The following is a 26,836-nucleotide window of genomic DNA, read 5'->3' on the forward strand; positions in this document are numbered from 1 at the left end:
TTTTATAGGTTCAAGAAATAACCCGCAGTTTTCAATACTATTTTGAGTTGCTTCTATTTTCTTTTACACTTTATTTATTTATTTATTTATTTATTTATTTATTTATTTATTTATTTTTGAGAGAGAGACAGAGACAGAGCACAAGTTGGGGACAGGGAGAGGGAGAGGGAAACACAGAAACCAAAGCAGGTTCCAGGCTCTGAGCTGTCAGCACAGAGCCCGACATGGGGCTCAAACTCACAAATTGTGAGATCATGAACTGAGCTGAAGTCAGACACTTAACTGACTGAGCCACCCAGGTGTCCCTCTGTTTTCTATTTTGAAACTTTTCATATAAATTCATTTCAAAGAAGACATGCGTCATCTTTCTCTTTTCAAAATATTATTTGCTTGATAAATATATAATAACAATAAGTTTGAGTAATACTGTGGATTTTTCCTTGTTTTGTTTTTGTTTAAATATGTAACTAAGGATTATAGAATATAATAGAATATTTTTCATATTTGGGTGATTGTCTTCAACAGAATAAAATGTTTTCACTTACAATTTTAGAAGACATTATTTATTTTATTAAAGTTTTTTTAATGTTTATTTTTGAGAGAGAGAGAGAGACAGAGCATGAGCAGGGGAGGGGCAGAGAGACAGGGAGACACAGGATCCTAAAGAGGCTCCAGGCTCCAAGCTGTCAACACACAGCCCAGTGAGGGGCTGGAACCCACGAACCACGAGGTCATGACCTGAGCCAAAGTCAGATGTGCAACTGACTGAGCCACCCAGGTGCCCCAAGATGTTAGTTATTTTAAATCGGGAAATCTATATATCTGAAATCCAGAACAAAAAATGTCAGAGACACTATCATTCAGTTCTTTGCTCATGAATAACAGATTGTCGTAGATTCTGAGTCTGGAGTTCTCTCTTGTCCAGCAAGAGAGGGGGACACAGGATTAAAAATGTATGAGAAGCTAATGTCCGGGAGGAGACAAGAACCCCAAGTAAGGGTTGTCCTTGTTCCATTTTTATTAGGATCAGACAGTGAAACTGTGAACATTAACTTATGGGCATGGGGAAAAGGGGGTTTTGGAGATATGCAGTGTTAGGAGTTTGAGTCAATACAAAATAAGATTCTGGTGCTGGGTGGAAGGTTGTTTACAGCAAACATGATGCTCCACCTCTGTTTACCTGAACTGGTCTAGGGGACAGATAAGAAAGACAGAACATGATACCTCAGGTTCAACAAGGCATCTGCTAATTAGCTCTGCTCTGGGCAACTCTGACCCTGCTGTGGTCTATAGCCCTACTTACTGGTTTACTTAATTTGGTCCTTCCTGTGAAAGCAGTTTTCTGCCTTTGTCCTATATCTTTGCCCTATACTGGGGGCCTTTGCCCCATTTACCTAATCTTATTTACCTAATCTTGTTTATCCAAACTTGGGTGTGTTCATCCTATGGCTTTCTAATTCTTTATGCCTTGTTAACCCATTGGTGCAAGCTCAGGGACTTCCTAAGCTTATTCCCCACAACAGATATACTAAATTCCACTTTGAATTATTGATATGAATGATTTCAGATTATTTTTAGTAGAAATTTAGTTTTCTTGGAATTATCAATGTGGAAAATACTCCTCAATTTCTGTGTACCCAATTTTTTCAAGGGAGCTAAGCTAACTCAACTACTATGTTAAAAAATAAACTAAGGGTTGAGCATCCGACTCTTGATTTGGCTCAGGTCATGATTCCAGGGTCATGGGATTGAGCCCTGCATTGGACTCTGTGCTGAGCATGGAGCCTGCTTGAGATTCTCTCTTTCCCTCTGCCCCTCTCCCTCGTTCACTCACATTCTCTCTCTCTCTAATACAAATAAACCACAAATGAATCCCATGGAAATACTGAAGTTAAAGGAAGATATTGTAATATAAATATTAATATTTATAAGCCATCCAGTTGGGAATTCACAGCAAAATCAGAACAGGGTGGGAATACAACACAAAACAAAAACCATTAAGTCCCCCCTCAACCTGTGCTCCCCCTACAAAAAAACCATCACACTCCAAAACTGTTTTGGAACCATGGCTCTTCTGAGCAATTACCAGTTGAGAAGTTCATTTTTCATTTGTGTCATTAACGGCAAGTTTGTTAGATTTAGTCAATATCATATGAAATTACCAGCAGGCTTACTTAAGCATTAATAAATTAATTATTGCTTGTGTTTAATACTACTGTCTGTGTTTAATTCTTTCTTAATTCTCTCTGTTTAGGCTCTTTATGTGTAACAGAAATCTCCTTATTTTATAACTCAATTGCCTACTGTACAATTGAGGTTTGTACGTTACTACTTGGTTTGGTAAAAAGCAACTGAAGGCATATTTCTAAAATATAAGGTTATGCCTTTGTGAACCTACAAATAGACATTATGATGTATAGTGTATATAATATATGTAATTTATAGAAGTTTGAAGTTAGGTTTTCACATTTATGACACATTTAACTTTAATCTCATTACTTTTTTTTCTTAAACACAACCTAGTGAGTACAAGCTAAATTAATGGCATGAGGTGACTTCTTGTTTGTTATAATAACTGAAACCCAATTTATCACAGAAATATTAACTATGAAATATATTACCAGTTTTCAATAACTATTTTTAGTTTTATAAAAATAGAAATCATGCAGAAGGAAAATCTCACTTTTGTAAGAAGATAAACCTCAGGAATATATATATTTTTTTCTGTAAAGACATTTAGGGAAGTACTGGGGATAAATGTTTTATGCATTCACTTGATCATTTAAAAATATTTAATGACTGCTCTGTCCCAAACACTGTACTAGGCACTGGCAATGCAGAAGTGGACAAAGTATAGAAACTCCTTTCTCGAAAGAGATGTACATTCTTTTGGAAGGAGGACAACAATAAATGACATAATTTCAGGTCACTCTAAGTTTTATGAAGAAAATGAAAACATGGTAAGGAGATAAAGAGTGATAGAGTAGTGGTTAATAAAGATCCCTTTGAGTGACTGATAACAGAACCTATACATCAAAACATTAAAAGTGAGTGAATAAGCCATGTAGACCTATGAGGAACAAGCTTTCCAGGCAAAAGAAATAGTAAGTTTAAAGGCCTTGAAACAGAAACGTGTTCACATTTAAAGATTAACAAGGCAACCAGAGTTATTGGGACAAGAGTGATCCCCCTAAGACCAGGAGAGTGATAGGAACTGAAGTTGATTACATAATTAGGGGCCATCTCTTGTAGTGCTTTGTAGGCCAAGATTAGGTTGTATTTTATGTGTGCTAGAAATCATTGGAGAATTCAGAGCCAAAAGTGATAATCTGGTATATGTTTTAAAAAGAGCTTGTCTTCGGATGAAGAATAGGCTCTAGTTGGGCAACAATGAAAGCAGGGGACCAATTAGGAGGCCACTGTAGGAGTCCAGGCAGTGTAACCAGGTGGATAGTGGTGGAAATGGTATGCCACATGTACAGAAAGTAAACTATGTTTCCCTAAAAGTGCACACAGAGGCGAAAGCATGTGTTCACATTATTCATTGTGAAGAGTTTGGTAAAGTGTGGGATCACTTATAAGTTACACTAAAATTAATATCATAATTAACTAGCTTAAATGTCTTAGCTAAATCAGTTAAAATATTTCCAATTTTTTCAAGCACACTTACCACTGTCGTAAGCATTTCACAACATTGTGGAAACGAAAAGTTCTTAGAACTGGTTTTTCCAGTTTGTTAAATTACAAAAACTTTCAGAAGTATGCATAAGATGTTTCACTGGCCAGAGCATGTATTATAAAATAATATCATTATGTTCTTTCATTACTTGGACTTTGTAAAGAAGGTTTTCTCAGCATGATCAAATTAGGAGTCATTGTGACATTCATGAACATATGCCTTGTTATCTAGTTTTTGTATTAGATAATTGGAAATTAGACCAATAAATGTTATCATTGTTCTTTGAAACTGTAATCAAGGATTGCTATTAACTATATAGAACTCCATAAAAAGAATTATTCTGTTTTCCCCTAGATGGGTTAGTTCACTAGAAATTACATTAATGTACCAATAAATCTTATTTCTAGAATAAGATCAGAAAAAAGTTTAATTTTGAAATTCTCTGGGTAATTTTCTTTGAAAATTTTAGTAAGTTAAACTGTATTTAGTAAGTTGAAACTGTATTTAGCAAACGTTTACCAAGTAGTTCCTTGGTGTCAGATTTTGTCCAATGCCCTACGGATATTTGATTGGTTATTATGAGAATAAAACAATTTGGAAAATTTCATATAGAATGATAGAATATTAAATTAAAACTTATTAATAAGATAGTGCTGCCCAGGCATCTTTGTGAAATTTCCAGGGAGAAACCCTTTACCATAGCAACTATGTTCTAATTAATTTAATCAACACAACATTAAGTACTACTAACTGAGGATATGGTTAAAATTATTATCTAAAAAATAGACTTTTTAGAGTAGTTTTAGGTTTATAGAAAAACTGTGCAGAAAGTAGAGTTTCCATACCTTCTCCCATTCTGCTTTCATCCCCTGCCCCACTCTAGTTCCTATGATTATTAACAGCTTCCATTAGTGTAGTACATTTGTTACAGTTGATGAACAATTTTTGAGACATTAGCTAAAGTCCATGGTTTACATTAGGGCTCACTCTTTGTATTCTACAGCTTTATATTTTTTGATAAATGCACAGTGTCATGTGCATTATGATTTCTTACAGAATAGTTTCACTATATTAAACATGTTTGGTTCCACTTATTTGTCACTCTGTTCCCCTGAGCCGTTGTCAACCACAGAGCTTTTTACTTCCTGTGCAGTTTTGCCTTTTCCAAAATGTCATATAATTGGAAGCATACGCTATGTAGTCTTTTCAGACTGGCATTTTTCATTTAGTACTATATGCATTTAAAGTTTTTCATGACTTTTCCTGTCTTGATAGCTCATTTCTTTTTATTGCTGAATAATATTCCATTATATGAATGTACCACAGTCTGTTGATACATTTATTTTTTATTTTATTTTATTCTTTTTAATATGAAATTTATTGTCAAATTGGTTTCCATACAACATGCAGTGCTCATCCCCACAGGTGCCCTCCTCAATACCCATCACCCACTTTCCCCTCCTTTTCACTTCCCATAAACCCTCAGTTTATTCTCAGTTTTTAAGAGTCTCTTATGCTTTGGCTCCCTCCCTCTCTAACATTTTTTTTTCTTCCTTCCCCTCCTCAATTGTCTTCTGTTAAGTTTCTCAGGATCCACATAAGAGTGAAAACATACGGTATCTTTCTCTTTATGACTTATTTCACTTAGCATAACACTCTCCAGTTCCATCCACGTTGCCACAAAAGGCCATATTTCATTCTTTCTCATTGCCAAGTAGTATTCCATTGTGTATATAAACCACAATTTCTTTATCCATTCATCAGTTGATGGACATTTAGGCTCTTTCCATAATTTGGCTATTGTTGAGAGTGCTGCTGTGAACATTGGGGTACAAGTGCCCCTATGCATCAGCACTCCTGTATCCCTTGGGTAAATTCCTAGCAGTGCTATTCCTGGGTATAGGGTAGATCTATTTTTAATTTTTTTGAGGAACCTCCACACTGTTTTCCAGAGAGACTGCACCAGTTTGCATTCCCACCAACAGTGCAAGAGGGTTCCCGTTTCTCCACATCCTCTCCAGCATCTATAGTCTACTGATTTGTGCATTTTAGCGACCCTGACTGGCGTGAGGTGATATCTCAGGGTGGTTTTGATTTGTATTTCACTGATGGGGAGTGATGTTGAGCATCATTTCATGTGCCTGTTGGCCATCTGGATGTCTTCTTTAGAGAAGTGTCTATTCATGTTTTCTGCCCATTTCTTCACTGGATTATTTGTTTTTCGGGTGTGGAGTTTGGTGACTTCTTTACAGATTTTGGATACTAGCCCTTTGATATGTCATTTGCAAATATCTTTTCCCATTCCGTTGGTTGCCTATTAGTTTTATTGATTGTTTCCTTTGCAGTGCAGAAGCTTTTTATCTTCATGAGGTCTCAATAGTTCATTTTTGCTTGCCCTTGCCTTTTTTTTTTTTTTTTTTTTTTTTTTTTTGCCCTTGCCTTTGGAGATGTGTAAAGTAAGAAATTGCTGTGGCTGAGATCAGAGAGGCTTTTTCCTGCTTTCTCCTCTAGGGTTTTGATGGTTTCCTGTCTCACATTCAGGTTCTTTATCCATTTTGAGTTTATTTTTGTGAATGGTGTAAGAAAGTGGTCTAGTTTCAACCTTCTGCATGTTGCTGTCCAGTTCTCCCAGCACCATTTGTTAAAGAGACTGTCTTTTTTCCATTGGAAATTCTTTCCTGCTTTGTCAAAGATTAGTTGGCCATACTTTTGTGGGTCTAGTTCTGGGGTTTCTATTCTATTCCATTGATCTATGTGTCTGTTTTTGTGCCAATACCATGCTGTCTTGATGATTACAGCTTTGTAGTAGAGGCTAAAGTCTGTGATTCTGATGCCTCCTGCTTTGGTGGTCTTCTTCAATATTACTTTGGCTATTCGGGGTCTTTTGTGGTTCCATACAAATTTTAGGATTACTTGTTCTAGCTTTGAGAAGAATGCTGGCAGAATTTTGATTGGGATTGCACTGAATGTGTAGATAGCTTGGGATTGCACTGAATGTGTAGATAGGATTTTAACAATACTTATTCTTCCAATCCATGAGCACGGAATGTTTTTCCATTTCTTTATATCTTCTTCAATTTCCTTCATAAGCTTTCTATAGTTTTCAGCAAAAAGATCTTTTACATCTTTGATTAGGTTTATTCCTAGGTATTTTATGATTTTTGGTGCAGTTGTGAATGGGATCAGTTTCTTTCTTTGTCTTTCTGTTGCTTCATTATTAGTGTATAAGAACGCAACTGATTTCTGTACATTAATTTTGTATCCTGAGACTTTGCTGAATTCATGTATCAGTTCTAGCAGACTTTTGGTGGAGTCTATCGGATTTTCCATGTATAATATCATGTCAACTGCAAAAAGTGAAAGCTTGACTTCATCTTTGCCAATTTTGATGCTTTTGATTTCCTTTTGTTGTCTGATTGCTGATGCTAGCACTTCCAACCCTATGTTAAATAACAGCAGTGACAGAGGACATCCCTGTCGTGTTCCTGATCTTAGGGGGAAAGCTCTCAGTTTTTCCCCATTGAGGATGATATTAGCTGTGGGCTTTTCATAAATGCCTTTTATGATGTTTAATTATGTTCCTTCTATCCCAACTTTCTTGAGAGCTTTTATTAAGAAAGGATGCTGAATTTTGTCAAATGCTTTTTCTGCATTGATTGACAGGATCATATGGTTCTTTTCTTTTCTTTTCTTAATGTGATACATCACATTGATTGATTTGTGAATGTTGAACCAGCCCTGCAGCCCAGGAATGAATCCTACTTGATCATGGTGAATAATTCTTTTTATATGCTGTTGAATTCGATTTGTTAGTATCTTATTGAGAATTTTTGCATCCATATTCATTAAGGATATTGGCCTGTAGTTCTCTTTTTTTACTGGGTCTCTGTCTGGTTTAGGAATATAAGGAATGCTGGCTTCATAGAATGAGTCTGGAAGTTTTCTATCCCTTTCTATTTCTTGGAATAGCTTGAGAAGGATAGGTATTCTCTCTGCTTTACATGTCTGGTAGAATTCCCCAAGGAAGCCATCTGGTCGTGGACTCTTATTTGTTGGGAGAGTTTTGATAACTGATTCAGTTTCTTCGCCAGTTATAGTCTGTTCAAGTTTTCTATTTCTTCCTGTGTGAGTTTTGGAAGTGGGTGGGTGCTTAGGAATTTGTCCATTTCTTCCAGGTTGTCCAGTTTGTTGGTATACAATTTTTCATAGTATTCCCTGATAATTGCTTGTATTTCTAAGGGATTGTTTGTAATAATTCCATTTTCATTCATGATTTTATCTATTTGGGTCATCTCTCTTTTCTTTTTCTTTTTCTTTTGAGAAGACTGGCTAGAGGTTTATCAATTTTTTTTTTCAAAAAACCAACTCTTGGTTTCATTGATCTGCTCTACAGTTTTTTTACATTCTATATTGCTTTTTTTCTGCTCTGATCTTTATTATTTCTCCTCTTCTGCTGGGTTTGGGGTGTCTTTGGTTTGCTGTTCTGTGTCTATTTCTTTTAGGTGTGCTGTTAGATTTTGTATTTGGGATTTTTCTTGTTTCTTGAGATAGGCCTTGATTGCAGTGTATTTTCCTCTCAGGACTGCCTTCGCTGCATCCCAAAGCGTTTGGATTGTTGTGTTTTCATTTTCATTTGTTTCCATATATTTTTTGAATTTCTTCTCTAATTTCCTGGTTGATCCATTCACTCTTTAGTAGGGCGTTCTTTAACCTCCATGCTTTTGGAGGTTTTCCAGACTTTTTCCTGTGGTTGATTTCAAGTTTCATAGCATTGTAGTCTGAAAGTGTGTATGGTATGATCTCAACTCTTTTATACTTATTAAGGGCTGTTTTGTGACCCAGTATGTGATCTGTCTTGGAGAATGTTCCATGTGCACTCGAGAAGAAATTATATTCTGTTGCTTTGGGATGCAGAGTTCTAAATAGATCTGTCAAGTCCATCTGATCCAATGTATCATTCAGGACCATTGTTTCTTTACTGATACTGTGTCTAGATGATCTATGCATTGTTGTAAATGGGGTATTAAAGTCCCCTGCAATTACCACATTCTTATCAATAAGGTTGCTTATGTTTGTGATTAATTGTTTTATGTATTTGGGGGCTCCCGTATTCGGCACATAGACATTTACAATTGTTAGCTCTTCCTGATGGATAGACCCTGTAATTATTATATAATGCCCTTCCCTTTAACTTAAAGTCTAGTTTGTCTGATATAAGTATGGCTACTCCAGCTTTCTTTTGACATCCAGTAGTATGATAGATAGTTTTCCATCCCCTCACTTTCAATCTGAAGGTGTACTCGGGTCTAAAATGAGTCTCATGTAGACAGCAAATAGATGGGTCTTGTTTTTTTAACCATTCTGATACCCTATGTCTTTTGGTTGGAGCATTTAGTCCATTTACATTCAGTGGTATTATTGAAAGATATGGGCTTAGAGTCATTGTGATGTCTGCAGGTTTCATGCTTGTAATGATGTCTCTGGTACTTTGTGGTCCTTGCAACATTTCACTCACAGAACCCCCCTTAGCATCTCTTGTAGGGCTGGTTTAGTGGTGATGAATTCCTTCAGTTTTTGTTTTTTTGGGAAAACCTTTATCTCTCCTTCTATTCTGATTGACAGTCTTGCTGGATAAAGGATTCTCGGCTGCATTTTATTTCTGTTTATCACATTGAAGATTTCCTGCCATTCCTTTCTGGCCTGCCAAGTTTCAGTAGATAGGTCTGCTACTACTCTTATGTGTCTACCTTTGTAAGTTATGGCCTGTTTATCCCTAGCTGCTTTCAGAATTTTCTCTTTGTCCTTGTATTTTGCCAGTTTCACTATGATATGTCATGCAGAAGATCTATTCAAATTACATCTGAAGGGAGTTCTCTGTGCCTCTTGGATTTCAATGTCTTTTTTGCTTCCCCAGATCAGGGAAGTTCTCAGCTATGATTTGTTCAAGTACACTTTCAGCCTCTTTCTCTCTCTTCTTCTTCTTCTGGAATTCCTATGATATAGATATTGTTCCATTTGATTGCATCACTTAGTTCTCTAATTCTTCCCTTATACTCCTGGATTTTTTTATTTCTCTTTTTCTTAGCTTCCTCTTTTTCCATAATTTTATCTTCTAATTCACCTATTCTCTCCTCTGCCTCTTCAATCCCTGCTATGGCCACCTCCATTTTATTTTGCACCTTTTTTTATAGCATTTTATAGCTCCTCATGACTATTTCTCAGTCCCTTGATCTCTATAGCAATAGATTCTCTTCTGTCCTCTATGCTTTTTTCAAGCCCAGCGATTAATTTTATGACTATTATTCTAAATTCTTGTTCTATTATATTGCTTAAATCGTTTTTGATCAATTCATTAGTTGTCACTACTTCCTGGAGTTTCTTTTGAGGAGACTTCTTCCGTTTTCTCTTTTTGGGTAGTCCCTGCGGTGGCTCCAAACTGCAGGGCACTTCCCCTGTGCTGTCTGGAGTAACTTGTGTTGGTGGGTGGGGCCGTAGTCAGACCTGATGTCTGCCCACAGCCCACCGCTGGGGCCACAGTCAGACTGGTATGTACCTTATCTTCCCCTCTCCCAGGGAAGATAGTGGTGTGGTGTGGCCCATGTCTGGGCCTCTTGCACACTGCCAGGCTTGTGGTGCCGTTTCGATGGGATCTGAGTTATTAGCTGGGATGGATATGCAAAGTGTACAGGGGTAGGAGGGGCAGGCTTAGCTGGCTTTGCCCTCTCTGGTGTCCTGCGGGAGGGACCCTGCAGCACTGGGATGGAGGCAGTCCCGTTGGAGGCAGTCCCACAGAAGCACAGCATTGGGCTTTTGCACAGTGCAAGCAAGTTCAGTGACCGGAACTGGTTCCCTTTGGAATTTCTGCTGGGGGATGGGAGAAGGAGATGGCACTTGCCAGTGCCTTTGTTCCCCAGCTGAGCTTAGCTCTATCTTCTGGGGCTCAACAATTCTAACTCCTGGCGTCCTCTCGCCCTCCCCATGAGAGCAGAGAGGTTGACTTTTAACATTCCAGGTGTTAAGTCCTGCTGGCTGTCAGAACTCATGGAGTCCGGCCCCTCCACTTTTGTAGCCAGACTCAGGGGCTCTGCCTTGCTGGGTGTGCTGCCCCTCCACTGCCCCAGCTCCATCCCGCCAGTCTGTGTAGCACGCACCGCCTCTCTGCCCTTCCTACCCTCTTCTGTGGGCCTTTTGTCTAAGCTTGGCTCTGGAGAGTCCATTCTGCTAGTCTTCTGGTGGTTTTCTGGGTTATTTAGGCAGGTGTGGGTGGAATCTAAGTGATCAGCAGGAGGAGGTGAGTCCAGCTTCCTCCTACACCACCATCTTCCCCTCTCGATACATTTATTTTTTTTAATTAAATGTCAAGAGTGTCTGTTTATATCTTTTGTTTCAAATGACTAATTTCTTTTATAATTGAAAGAATTTTACTGTGTGATGTTTTGTCTTATGTTCATTTTATATTTGGGATAGAAATTTTACTTTAGGCAATGCTAAGTAAATTTTGAAATTTGATGGATGTCTAGTCAATCATATTAATATATGCCTGTGGAACAACTTTTTTTTTTTAGAATAATGTAGTGGTTTTGTCTTAATAGATGTTACTTGAATTGTTCCCTAACTTTTGTTAATATCTATTTTGAATTTAAAAAATATTTTACCAGCTTAAAGCATGTTCACTTACATGCTTTACATGTTATAAAATTTTGCTTTTCATGTGCCTACAGTGAGGGAGGGTTACAAAAGTGAAATGGTACATAGATAAACTGTGCTGTACACTCAACCCCCTGAACAGAAGTAAGCCACCATTTCAGGTTGTCCATTTTTTAACCTAGAATCTGTTTCTTAAATGATCACTCTTTTTCCCTAACAAACATCTTTACTTTTTCAAACCATCTGTAGTTCCTTCCCTTCTGTCTTAGAGGAAGTGCTATTTCTTCCTTGTGGAAAGTATTCCATCTTCCTAAATTCTGCACCTGACCCTCTAAATTCTCAGTGACTATAATCTATTAATTACTGACCTTACTTCTATATATTCTCCTTTCCATCTCTACAGATTCTTTAATAAAGGAATGAATGAATGTCTCCATCATTCCATTTCTGGCTTCTGAGATGCATCTCATGCTTAACTCTAGGTATAGATTCCAATAGCTTGGGGTTTAGGTCCTGGTTCCAATGCTCAGTTAGCTCTGTGACCATGAACAAGTTTTTGACTTCTCATAGATTCAGTTTCCTTATCTTAAAATAGGAATAATAGTAGGATTGTGTAAGGATTAAATGTGACAATTCATGTAAAGTGCTTACCACACAATGCCTGTTGCACAGCACATGCGTAAAGAACATTACCAAGTATTATTGCTAAATTGATATTTTCTTAGATTTATGAATATGTAATGTGATGATATCCTCTCCAGGACCCTTAAGACCTGTTCTTTCCTTCCTAACCTTTAGAGAAATATCTCTCTGTCTTCATTGCTGCTCAGAGGTACTCTGTTCAGGTATCTGAGTGCTCCCCCTTTCCCACACACACCCAAAACACAAATGCACCCAAACACATACCCAGAATAATATCGTCAACAAACTTAGCCTTTTAGTGAAGTTTCTTTTTTTAAGTTCTCCAACAGTCCTCGAGGTAAGAAGACAAAACCCAATTTCATTATTTTGTTCATCTTTCTGTAGCTCTCTACAAGCAGCATTTCTTATTTATCTTCTGAAAGCCCAGTATGTTTATGAAAATAAAAGGAAAGTAGAGATATAGCTTCCCATTATATATGAGAATAGATGCCTTTATTATTTAAAATATTAAAATTATTTCCTGTAACATATTACAGCTTAAGTTCATCCCTGACAGATGGTTATAACGTGATGAGTGAAAAGCATTAGTAATTTAACATATTTAAGCTACCGTGGAAAATTAGCAACTTTGTGAAAATTGAAAAACTCATTTCCTAATGCGATTTAGGCAAGGCTGCAAGGATTTTCATTAAATAATATAAAACAAATTAAAGGGATAGAAACAAAACTCAAGGGCAGTAAACACAATCACATTAAAAGATGATTTTCAAAATGTTAACTATTTAAAAACTAAAACCTTTTAACAACTCTATAGTTTTAAAATAAGGAAAACATGTTTCTTGATTATCAACGAAATGATTTGAGGTAGATATTATTATTACTATTTAGAATTTGACCAAGTTTTTTAGCGATCCATAACTTATATTAAATGTGTTTTTTTAGTTTAGATTAAAAATAATTATGAGAAGATTACACAGCATAATAATTCAGGTACTGAATATACAATAGTTTCTTCAGTTTTTTCATTCCATACATTTTTTTTTCTTTCTTTAACTACTTGCAATAAATGCTGGTTTGCTAATCTAGAAGGACATAGAAATGAGTAACAGAAAAATCAAATGCTTCAATTCAGGGTCAAGAATGCTTTAAATGTTAACATAATAGTTACTCAGACAATTCTCAAGTATAAAGTATTTGTTTTGCTTAATTTGGATACTGACTTCTTTTTTGAGACTTAGAACCAATTTTTTCCCCTGTTTTCTGTTTCTCTCTACAGAAAGCTGACCTTGCAGTTGCCCCACTGGCTATTACCTACGTTCGAGAGAAGGTCATCGACTTTTCCAAGCCCTTTATGACACTTGGAATAAGTATTTTGTACCGCAAGCCCAATGGTACAAACCCAGGCGTCTTCTCCTTCCTGAATCCTCTCTCCCCTGATATCTGGATGTATATTCTGCTGGCTTACTTGGGTGTCAGTTGTGTGCTCTTTGTCATAGCCAGGTAACATGCTCACTTTTGTGATTTTTTTGGCAATTGTTACCTCCTTTTTCTAACTAATAATTGTCAAAAGTCACAATAATTTTACTTTTCTTCTTCTTTATTTCCCTTGGGGTGCTGAAATAATGAACTTTTAAGAGTCACATACCTTATTAAAATATACTGTACTGCCTTTTTGGGCAGAAAGCATGCTGGTTGTGTCAGTAAGCTATAACTGTGGGAGAGTTTACTCTTTTTAATTAGAATCTAAAAGCAGTCCAAATTATTATTCCATAAAAATTATTTCCTCATTTTGCTCTTGAGCGAGACAGTAAAATAGTGTATTTTACTAATTTGAATTGATAAATAAGTCATAAGAAAAAAAAAGAGGTAAGATTTAAAAGGAGGCTTTTTTTTAATGAACCAAGGCTAATTAAAAATGAGCACTTTATGTATAAAAAAACTACCGTTATTTTCCACATAAAATTACTCATTTTTCTACAAAATAATTAAAATGTATAACTACAAATATGTTTTTGCTCTATTATCAAAATTAAATATTAAATAAGAAGGTTATTTTTTCAATTGTATTATATAGCTTCTTCTGATAAATTTGTCACTAAGGATATTTATCCTTTCTTAAACTTATTCTTTTCTCAATGAAGTCATATATTTGTTCCTAGCAAAAAATAAACAAACAATAAAAACCCACTTAGTTCATTCAATTAAAAGAGGAATCACTTCTAGAATAGCATAAGATTTTTGATATATACACATTTTTATAGGTATACACAGATATTTTTGATATTTACATATAAATATTATGAAAACTTATAATTCCCCCCAATTGATTTAATATTGACACATGAGTCCTTCAGACAATTATCATTTGCATTTGTCTGAAAATTTGTATTGGAACCATGAGTACATATAGCTTTGGTAGCTGTATGGTAGATCATGTTAATATTTGTATTTGAAGTTTAGAATTCTCCCCTCAAAAACGAGAATTTGGACTATAAAATTCATAAGTCTTTAGTTCTAACTTTTTCCGTATCTTGTGAAGACAAAACAGCCTTTTCATTTTTGAACATCTTTGCATTAGTTACATATATTTTATAGCGGCCAATGTAAACCATCCGTTTCATATGTAGTCAGAGAAATGAGTTCAAAGATTACAGTTTAAATAATTCAATGGTTGGAGAACTCTACAGCCTGCCCACAAGGCAAACAGAAAAATAAATACTCCAAAGTATAGAAAAAAGTCTTTCATGCTGTCTGCAGGTACACCTGTTCCTTCTTAATCAAATTAACAAAAGTTCCCAGGAAGGATAAAATCAAAACCTAGGGGCAAATGTCCTGATACCATTCTGAGACAATTGTGCAGGCATCAGTCAAGCTGAATTAAGTCTAATGTAGTTTCCAGGGGACCTTAAACAGAGACTATTGAGTTACCTCAAACTTGTATTAGGAATTTCAGATATTCCTAATTTTCTGAGCCCAAATCTTCTGAGATTACATTCAAAAGCAAATACTGAAACATCTGAATTATTTTCCAGCTTAAAATTACATTTGCAAATAGAGACATGGAACAGCTATGCAGTGATCTAATTTTCAAAATATTTTTAACTCTCACTGGTAACTATCAAATAAAATAGTGATATAATATCTGTATAATTGTGGTAACCTGTGCTAATTTTACACAAAATAAATACATCTATGTCATTCTTTTGGAGAATGTAACATTAGTTGATATGCCATTTTTTAGTGTCATTAAATTTTGGAATATTACTGTTATATTTTGTTGTTAGTTATTAAATGAATGGAATTTGAAAATGATTCTATTTCAGATCTTATTCAATGCAAACAGTCTCATACAATTTCAAAAATTAAGTATAATATCTTCATTTATAGGTAAATTAACACATATTTTATTAAATAATAAACAATGTTAGATATCCTATATTAACTAATATATATCTTGGTAAATAGTACATAATATGAAAATAAATTCTTTGCAGATTATTCCTGAAATATTTTATTCAATACTCTATATTAAAATAATGTATAAATATTTGCTAAATTTAAAAACAACACACTAAGAACTCAGATTAAAAGGAAATTCTTGAAATAGAATCCAATTAAATTCTTAACTGAACTTCCAAAGCCAAATAAATTTATATAATTAAAATCCAATATACTTCACTTAAAAAAATATTCAGTCTCATATGGTATTGAACTCCTCTTACAATGAAAGTTCATAATATGCAAAGCAGGCAAAATGTCCAGATTTCATTGCAAAACTTAATTACCTTTCTAATATAAATGGTATTATGGTATTTCTTATCAATACAAAATAAACACAGAATTTTTATTTTACCTATGAATGAAGACTGTGTCTTATGTTATTTAGAGATCACTAATGAACTTACTAATATTATTATATTATATTAATGTTAACATATAAATATGGCATTTTATTTATGTATACTTTTTATCTTCATCTCCATAATAATTACAGAGAAAGACCATTTACATTTGAAAAAATTCTCATCTCTGTGTTTCATTCTCACTGAAAAGCACAGAAACAAAGTTCTACAATAATACCATGTCAACAACAAAATTTTGTAATCAATTAAGTACTGATCATAATTGTTAGAATTTATGTTTTCTAAAATTAAATTTAAAAGCAGATTGTTACTGTGATAGCTCTTAAAAATTTCCCTTCACCCTTCCTGTATAGAAAAAGATTATCTAAGAAATACTTAACAAATGCTCTAAATTTTTTTAACCATTATTAAGAAAGAGATATATGGTCTTATTTTCTTGGTATGGTTTCATAATCTATGGTCTCTTGCAAATAGTTGCTTTCTTGTTTATAGCATAATGACATAATCAGCATGCTTGTCTGAATTAGCTGAGAACTCTTTTCACAGTAAAGATAAGCCTGAGGTACAGCATTCTAGATATGGAATGGCCTTATCCTGGATATCCTAACCATAGCTCTTGGCTGACAGAAGATTAGGAAGAAATCTTATACATGACAAACTTGTACATAATCATGTTTGTCCCTAAACCTTTCCCTCTCTCTTTCTATTTTCCTCTGACCTAGGTATATTAGTATAGAGACAGCAGTTAGTCATATAAAGAGTCTGGTTAGGAAATCCACCCTTTATACTCAGAATGAGAGGTATTTTTCACCTTGCTTCAAATATTTTCTTTATTAAACAACTGATAATATGGACACAGTAGATACTATTTATAAAATGGAGCCAATTTAAATGCCCATAATGTTAGAAATTTTTTTTTTCTTTTAACAATAGGTGTCTTCAAGACCAGAGCTGTTTTGAAAATCAGCATGTAAATCTTGGTCTAGAGTTCTTAGTAATTTGGTATAGAGGTGAATAACTGAAGACCAAACTTAAAAGAAGAGACTAATGCTATACACATTTTCCTCCAACAGGATTGATGGAACTGTAGTAATAATTCACTAAGCGTATAATAATATTGCATATTTTATTGCAATTTTAAGATTGACATTTTAAAATTAAATACAAATAAACTGGGGAAGAAGAGTAATACTAAACCATTTTTTTTGTAAGAATTTTATTACAGAGAAATTTCTTAGGTTACTTAAATGAACAAGTGAATATGATCAAATATAGGAAAAAGAGTAAAAGAAAGCTAGCAATATTGGCTAACCTGGCCTTAGCAAAGATAACAAATCCAAGAATATTCGGTATGTGTTAAGTACATAACATTAGTTTTTCTAAGTTAAAAAGAATATAGGAGTTTCTTATGTGTTTTGGGGTTGAATTATTTTGCATGATTTTTATAATATTAGAATCTCATCTATTGTATTATTGGATTAGACAGCAGGAGGTGGTGTCCCTAGAATCTGCTCAAGGGTTTATAAATACGGTGACCACCAGGATTGTCTTGACACACATTTTGGCACTAGCATGGTCTGGAGTCACAAGATGACAAGGCTACTGCCTTACTGAGAGTTCTTACATTTGTAAAAATATTCTGTATTTCTCTTGGTGCTCGGAGGTAAAGATGTTCTAAACATAGTGTTTTTGACGGTTTAACTGAGTTTAGAAAGCCATGTCCAAAGTGCTTGCATCAACAACTTTGATCTAGGCTCCTGGCTAGTGTGCAATAGCTTTTATATTCTTGTCACAATGATGGGTGACATTTAATGTACAGTGAAGGACAACAATGAATTATTATGCACTTGGAAATGGATAACTGTTTTGGTGGGATGTTCAATGTTAAACTAATATGCTGTCAGAAAGACTGTTGTCACATTGAAACGAAATGCCAATTTTGTTGTGTGCCTTTGCCACCACTTGCCCACCTCTTACTAGAAAACCATTTCAGTTTTACCTTTCCATAACACAATTTTAGATATATTTTTCTTTAATTTTTTAGACATGTTTTTTACTTAAGTAAATTTCAGGAAAACCTATCTGCTTTTATTGATTTAGCAGTTTTCTGAGAATTTAATGAAAATTTGGTTTGAAACAATGCTGTTTTCTAGTATGCCTTTCACACATATGAAAGTGATTATTAAAATTGATTATATTAGCAAATACCTCAGCTATGGACCTAAAAGTCATCATCGATTAAAACTAAATGCACTTTCAAACCACATTTCCATAGGAGATGAAATTACTTCTACATTAATAAAGTTTTTTTTTCACAATTGTTACTTGGTAAATCTATTATAAAATAATTTACCTCCTTATTTGTAATGATTCCAATGATGTTCATGGCTACAAAATAGAGATGGAGTTATTACACCAGAAAAAATTCTTCATTTGTACTAGTAGAACCAAAGCAATTGAAAGGTTAAATTGGTGACTTATTTTCAGCTTATGGTGAATACTGTATCTAGATAATGGAGGCAGTGGAAATTTTGACTGCAATTGTAAAGGCTGAAGAATCAGAATCTCAATCACTTTAAGAAAAAATAAACATATTTTCTACCTCTACATTTTATAATTATGCTAGACATTTACAAGAATAAAAGATTTGAAAAAATCAAGTAAGACAAAAACAATTTAAAATTAAGCTACTTATTTTGGTAATCTTCTGTAATCTAATGCTTTTTGGCATCTTCTTTTAAAGATAATTGTACTTGAGTTTCTTTTAGAAGTTTTAATCTCTCTTACCAAATTAATTTTTGACAGAATTTTTTTATTGTTAGGGCAAAAGTGAATGTAAATGCAAGAGCAGAAGTTTGATAGCCCATTTTTATTTTTCATATCCTATAGGTAAATTATTTTCCTCTTTATTTTTCCTTGCCTCCATCACCAAATTGAATTCAAGACTTCTAGAGGTGGAAAACCACCTCTCTGTGTAGTCATTGCAAGAATGTCCTCTCAATAAGTATCCTGGCCAATGAGCTTCTGAGGACTATGGTCACCCTATTATAATTTGTTTCAATTTAGAAGTGTCACAGTGTCTAGCTCTGAAAATCACAGATAATAATTTTAATAAATTATACTCTATAGAGAGTAATGTTAAGAAACTCGAGAATGCTAAAAACTTGAAGACAAATGTTATTAAATTATTATACTTGCTACCAACAAATGACAGCTCTGTTTTTAATGAATCCTTTATGGAATATGTAATTCTGTTTTTACACACACACACACACACACACACACACACACACACACTGATGAGAAGCAATAGTCTTGTAAGAGATTTTTTTCTTTGAAAGATTTAGAAAGGAGTATAGTGTCATTTTTGACACTTGCCACTATGTTTCATACATTTCTCAGTAGCCAATTCACATGGAAAAACTAATAGGACAAGAATAATACTGTGAATGGCTGTTTCTCTTCCTCTTTATTTCTTTCCTTTGTGTGTGTGTGTGTGTGTGTGTGTGTGTGTGTGTGTGTTTATGTGTGTGTGTGTGTATGAGAGAGTTTTAACATAAGAAAGAAATTCTTTGAGATGACTCTTAAGAACCAACAAGATAAAGAGAACCAATCATTTGTTACCAAGTGATGCACTTATTCTTCCACATTTTGTAGTCTCTAGACAGCTACTTCTCCCACAGCTGCAGAGTACTGTGAATTGTTTGTAAGAAGTCATTTTCCCACCTTGTTCTTTCTGTGTTAATTCTCAAAACAAAATTGTGCTTCTGTTTTTCTATAGCCCCCAGAAAAATGATCCCCTCGGACTTTCCGGACGAGGGGTCTCCATCATCTAACAAAGGTCTTTATATTCTGAAAAGTAGGGTTTTTCCCCCTATCTGTCTCTGTGCAATGATTGAGAGTACTCTGCTCAAAAAAGTCAGTTGCCTTGAAAAATGTAGAAAAATAAGTCAATTTTTTTAACGGTAAGCTTGATACCTAAGTTAGTAACGTTTTCACCCGGATAAAGGTGTCCTTTTGTTGTAGATTCTTTGTTGTGAGAGTTCTTTCAAATGGATGTTTTCCTATATAGTCTTGTACTAGGCTGGTGGGTTTTGTGGAGGAAGTCATTGAGAGAGAAAAGGAAGGAAACTAATACAAATTACATGTCAACAGTGGCCAGGTTTTATCTAAGAACCATGGAGAGATTAATTCATTAGCTTCTTTTTTCAGTAACTTTATGTTTTTTAAGATTTGATGTAAGGAATGAATGGATATACACAACCACACTATTATACCGGTAGCAAGTGAGATTTGAAATGTTTCCCTTGTTTAATGCTAGCATTATTACCCTTTTTAAATTCTAATTGATTATAGGGAGAAAGTTGTCTTAAAGAAAAGAAAACAGATTTAGAAGAAAATAGAAAACAGAAAAGGAATTTATATCACTTGGTTCATTTTGACTGTCATGTTAAATTCACTTTTTCCTTGTAAGATTTTAGAAAAAAAAGAGCTTGGCTAACTTTTTAGTTATGATTTTTAAAAGAGTCCTGTACAAAATATTTGAGCTACATGTTAGCAGTATGTTGTTTTATAATAACTTGAAAGAATCACTCAATTAGCTACACTTAAGAAATGTGTCTTTATCTTTAAAATTGCAAATAAGGTAGGTTAAAAATATTTCCAGTCACTTAGGCACCTAAATAGGACACATTAGCAAGCCACACATGTGCAGATTTGCCTCATAAACATGTAAACTTACTTGTTTTATAAGTCATTTTTCTAGAAATGCTCACTTTCTTCCCCTAAAAATTACTAGCTGCATATTGTAAAAAAAATCGCACCACATTATGAGCTTTTCTAGCAACTCAAAGTGCTATTGATATTCTTTTGATTTTTTTCCATAATTCATGGATGAGGAAGAAATATCACTAATATTAAATGAAAATGTATAGATGTAATTTTTAGTGGTAATTTATGACTTATTTCTTCATGCTATGTAAAAATAATGCACTCTATCCAAATAATTAATGAGTAGGAGATATAGTGTCATCAACCAGTGTAACTTCATCCATTACAGCATGTCACGGCACCTTACTTGCTATAATTTTTTACATTCCATTACATAATTACATCATTCAAGTTAAATTGTTTTCATATCAATCCTGTTGGGTATATATACATATATATATTTTTAGAAAAAATATCATATGTCTCTCCAATTGCAATAGGGATTTCAATATGATATTCAAATAGTAAGAGCTAGACAGTATCCATTTTGTATGTAAATAGAGTTAGTAAAACAGACGACAACACAAACTATTCTATTGATTTTCAACACCTATAAATTTTAATATTTTTAGTTAAATCTTACGTAAAGAGGGACACTATAAAAATGTGCAGTTATCTCAGTTATAAATATGTTGATTTTATACCTACTTTTGGAATTTTGTTTGGAAGCCTAGAAATTAACCTGACAGACTTCATGACAAAAACCTTATTAATGAAGTAATTATATATGCATGCACTTTAAAACTATAGTAATTCTTTCTTTTTTTTTAATGTACACTGGATTAAAACCTATGTTTAGTTTCAGTACTATACCAAATCTATAAAAGATAATTCTCTCTGCCCCGCCCCAGCCTGGATAATATTTAATTTCCTGCTATTCTTTATGAAAGATGTTTAATCCAAAGTTAATTATTATAAAATATTTCCCATTTTCATGTGCCCCTATCTGACTACTCTTGAGATGATAAATGAGGTGAATGAATTTATAATAGATTTTTCTATTAAATTAATGGATTTAATATTTGAAGCAAAGGTGAAATTGTAGGTTTTGAATGTTACTGGCATGATAAACATTATAAACAGAATAGGGCTACAACTGTCATCTAAGTTGGTTCAGAATATGCACCTGAATATTATTTTAACATAATAAAATTAGGTAAGTGTTTCCCTGCTTCCCTTATTATTATTGGTACTGAGAATGGGGGTGCTGGGAGGTGTGTTTCAATATAAGTTTAACAATTCACTAGACTTACTGAAGATATGTTTTGGAAACTGGTATTACTAAAGTGATATTACCAAAAAAATAAAAGGAAAATAAAAAGAAAATAATGAAAATTTTGTTGTAGAAGGAGATGCAAAATCGATATTCACATTCAGGGAACTGTATGTTGATTTAAAATTTTTCATATCACTGCTTCAATTTTCAATTAGGGCTTCAATTTTTTTTTTAAATCAGGAAGATGTTAAAAATTATATATAAGACATTTCTTCTGCCCCCAATTTTAAAACATTCATGTTGATATCTGCTAAGTCAGATATTTGAGTTGCAAAAAAATTAGTGAATGCTTTCCAAACATACTTCAGTTGTTTTAGATACTTAACTGCAAATGCAGTACATCCACTTAATTTTAAAATATTTTATTGGTATATTTGATACAATAGAGTATAATTTCAAAAGATATTCAGTTGGAAGGAAAGAAAGCCCAAAAGTCATTAGACCTTGTGAAACTTATTAAAATTATTTTATAGTTAAAAACTCAATTAGAAAAAAAACTTTATGTGCCTTGCATGTTCATGGTAGCTGATGTGCTATTTTTTTTATAATCCAGATATTTGCGTATTAGCCAAATCAACTTAAACATCCAAGTGATGCTAGAAAATGAGATGCTACCTTTCCAATGCTAGCTTCAGGTTCTTGCTGATAAAATTATTTACTTATTGAGTGTCCATTTCTCTAAAAGTATAGTCTGTTTCATTTTCCAGTATTAGAAACGACATGGCTGCTTGACTGACCTGAGGACAGTCTGCCTTGAGCCTTTTAATACTGGACTTAATGCTTTAAAATCCTTAGCAAGTGTTTGCAAGCTAAACACTTGCTTCTGGTATGTAAGTCTAAGAAATAATTCTTTTAAATGTAAATTATGTTCAAACTAATTTAAAAATAACTGTTTTTGTAATGTTTGGTACTTCACTTACAAACAAATAGCTATATAGGTAAGAAATTATTGATAGGACGAACCTGTGCTTTCTTATGCAATATTGATATGCAAGCCATTTTCCTTATTATTTCCAATTTAAAGCCACTCTTAATTTAATTTGATTGGACAATTGGGTGTTTAAAAGAACTGTATTAGTAGCTATTTAATGAGGCTATATGAAAGCCACTGTATAATTTTAAAAATTGATTCCAGCTTTAAGTGTAGAATTATATATTTTTATTTTACACTTGTAAAATTAAGTTGAATTTTATGGCAACCAAAATAATGCCTTTCCTTCGGGAATCTTAAAATGATCAGTAGATGATTATAGTAAGGACTTTTTTGTTCCATCACAATAAAAACAATCTTAGGTAGTTTAAAATTGGAGTATGTTGCAGTATACCATTATAACTTAACTTTATTAAAAAGTTACTTAGGATAAAAATAGGTCATAAGGATCTGAAATTAGACTACTGTTGAAGTTAATTTCCTATATCAATTATAAATTTTAAATGGTAATTAAGAGGAAGCCTTACAATTTGAAAACCCTTGTTATTTATTGTTTCTTGTTATATATTTATAGCTGATAGTAATGTTTATTTCTCCTCAAGGTTATATTTTAATGAAAATTGATCATAATTTAAATTTGCTGTTGATAAATTACAAATCAGTGGAACTGATCATTGTTACCATCTCATTAAGCCCTTCCAATCCATTTAGATCTACTAAATAATATGTTCAGTAGCATATTATTGTGGCATTCATATACAGATAATCCTTGTTCTTCATTCTGTGTAACTTTGGTGACTTTCTGGTACTAAAGCTACCAACTAAACAATGCCAGCGTTAATTAATGAACAACACATGGCATACAAATATAACATAAATGGTGTATATTGTTCAGCGATGTGATGGTACTTGCTTAATAACTGGCTATGGCAAGGAGAGAATCTTTGATTTGTAGCAATTGACAATTTTAGTGGTGTAAAGATTGCTGATATGATTAATACCAAGCTACCAGTGATGCCTTACTGAATTCAGATTTGGAAAGATAGGTACAAAATTGGCTCTTCTAGCCATATAAGCCGGCTCCACAATACTGCTAATATATAACATGTTCAAATGAAGGGATAAGCATAGATCATAAAAGTGAATAGCAGGTAGCATAGGTGGATGTGCTTGTACAGATATGTAGGATGTACCGGAAAAATATGTGGAAGATAATGGCAAGGTTATGGAGCCTCAAAAGCAAAAGTGAAGAGCTGGGTTTTTATTAATGCAATTAGAATCTTTGAAGTAATTCCAAACTTAAGTATTAATCAATCCTTTCTCTCATGGAAACAATTAGCATTATTTTTTGCAGTTAACCACACATTAAAATATCTATGGAAAAAAGAAAATACACTAAGGAAAACTTCAGCAAGGTGACAGTCTCATGGAATGAGTCCTTGTAGATTCTGGTATTTTCTGAATGATTGAGATGTTATCATTAAATTAGAAAATTTCAACTCTTTACATGGAAACTTTTAAACTACGAGATGGTTTTCCTTGCTTATAGTTGTTAATAAAAAGCATTAAAAGGAATAAAATGGTCTAAGATCATTCGGTAATAATATATACACAAATTAACATCCTCTGAAAGTTCAGTAATAGGTTCAGAGCTTGTTAGTAGGAATAGGTTCACATGTAGGTAGTAGGAAACCTGACTAAAAATAGGAGGTTTACTATTCTCATGGAACCTAAACTTAGGCAGGGCAAGGCTGAAACCAATGCTGAAAGGTGATATCAAGAAACTTGGCACCTTCTATCTGCTTACTACACTGTTCTTAGAATGAGGCTTTTATCCTCAGGACTGTGAGATGGTCACGAAAACTCCAGCCATCCTTTCTGTGTCTTAGGCAGGAAGAAGGTAAAAAGGAAAAGCAAAAGACAAAAGAGAGTGTCTTTACCTCAGAAAGGAAAGTCTCCCTCTTCTCTATATGTTCTCAGCTAGAGTTTTATTTCCTAGCTGCAAAAAAGGGTACAGATTTGTTTCTTTTATCTGAATATACTGTCACCTCAGTTCTTTTGTCAGTAAGATGTTATCAGGTATGTAATTGGCTGTGCCTATCAACAAGACTTCTTAAAGTGTGAAGTAATGTTCAGCCACACATGAAATTCTCCCAAATTCCTTATTTGAAATGTCCATTTCTGAAGTTTTCTCTTTTTTTCTTGTCTGTTATCAGGGTGCCTATTTTTGAATAGCCCAACTATTCCCTTCCTGTTAATGTTTTCAACTGGTATTCTCTTTAAAACAAGTTAATCATGCTTGTTTAAAAATGTATGAAAAGTTAAGTGTAAATGTTTATATTTTAAGAGGGCTTTGGTAGTTTCTTTCTGGTGCTAGCCTATATTCTTGAGACATGAATTTATCAAATTAGTTTTGTTTAGGAAGCATGAATTGTTATTCTAATATTATCTTAAATGATGCTATCAAAATATAAATTTTCTTTTTTTTGGTTTATTTACTTATTTTGAGACAGAAAAAGAGAGAGCTAGCATGAGTGGGGGGGGAGGGACAAAGAGAGAAGAGAGAGAGAATTCCAAGCAGCCTCCATCCACTCTGTCAGCACAGAGCCCTAAGCAGGGCTCCGCCTCACTAACAGTGAGATCATGATCTGAACCAAAATCAAGAGTTGGACACTTACCCAATTGAGCCACCCAGGGCCTCCGAAATATAAAATTTCAATCCCATAGAAAAAATCTGATTTATTTTTGTTATGTAATATCCTAATACATCAATATTTTCCCTTACTTTTGTAAAGCAATGAATAAGTTGGTGCAAAAAATTGTTACATGTGATAGGCTCCATAATACTTATGCATATCATACAGCAGGATTTATAAACCATCAGATGCTAAGCTGTTTCTAAGGGGGGAAAATGAACCCAAGAGAGTCATATGATCAAATAAAGTCAGGGGAACTATATACCCGATCCTCTTGAAGATTCACTATTAGCAGATTAAAGTCTCTGAAAAACCATGCAGTAAAGAAGTTTGGGTATGTTTGTTTAACTCAGCATTTTCTAAACATTTTGGGCCATGGGACATTTTTCCTCTTTAGTTAGAAATAAAATAATGAGGGGTACCTGGTTAAGCATCGACTCTTGATTTTGGCTCAGGTCATCATCTCCATGGTCATGATATCAAGCCCTGCATGGGGCTTCTTGCTGTGCATGGAGCCTGCTTAAGATTCTTTCTCTTCCTTTCTCTTTGCCCCTCCTCTACTCACATTCTCTCCTCCCACTCTAAAAAATAATAACAAAATAAAATAAAATGAGTGTGAAAAATTTTAATTCAATTATGGAATTTAACAAGTTAACTTTCATTTTAAAAATGTCTGGTCTCAAGATAACTCATTATTACTTATTTGTGCATTTGGTCGTAAAATCAAGATTTTCTATTTTTTTAAGTTTATTTATTTATATTGAGAGAGAGAGAAAGAAATCACATGAGTGAGGGAGGAGCAGAGAGAGGAAGAGAGAGAGTCCCAAGCAGGAGCTAACAGCACGGAGCCCAATGTGGGACTTGAACTCACAAACTGTGAGATCATGATCAGAGTGGAAATCAAGAGTTGGACACTTAACCAACTGAACTACCCAGGTGGCTCTTAAATTTTCAGAAAGACAATCACTGAATATTTAGAAATTTCCTTACATTTATTGATAGTTATAAAATAGATAACTGGAAAAAGAAAAAGGCTTTATTTTGGAATAATGATAAACCTAGCAAAAAAAATTTCCATACTGACAAATTATGATTGAGAACAAGCACATGGCTTAAATAAATTCCAGTTTTATTAGTAATCTTACCTTATTTGCTAAAGGAGGAAGTATTAAAAATAGTTGATACTTTATTTTGTATTTATTGTAAGGGTGAAATGAGTTGTCTATTCTATAAATGATCAGCACTTTAGGTAGATGAATTATGTAGATTTTAATTTTGGACATATTTTGAAGCTACATATTTATATGAGGTTGTAATTTTTCTGTTAGACTC

The 26,836-nt window shown here is 33.8% G+C and overlaps 1 protein-coding gene across 2 annotated transcripts in view; it reads left to right on the top strand.

The window, feature by feature from the left end:
• GRIK2 (glutamate ionotropic receptor kainate type subunit 2) overlaps positions 1-26,836 on the top strand; it is a 651,919-nt gene that overhangs the window by 472,806 nt on the left and 152,277 nt on the right. For both annotated transcript variants that reach the window (XM_042939447.1, XM_042939448.1), the window contains exon 12: positions 13,245-13,468. In XM_042939447.1, the coding sequence (XP_042795381.1) occupies positions 13,245-13,468 (224 nt within the window). The remainder of the gene's footprint in view (positions 1-13,244; positions 13,469-26,836) is intronic.

Source organism: Panthera leo, chromosome B2 (genome assembly GCF_018350215.1).
Source record: "Panthera leo isolate Ple1 chromosome B2, P.leo_Ple1_pat1.1, whole genome shotgun sequence".
NCBI lineage: Eukaryota > Metazoa > Chordata > Mammalia > Carnivora > Felidae > Panthera > Panthera leo.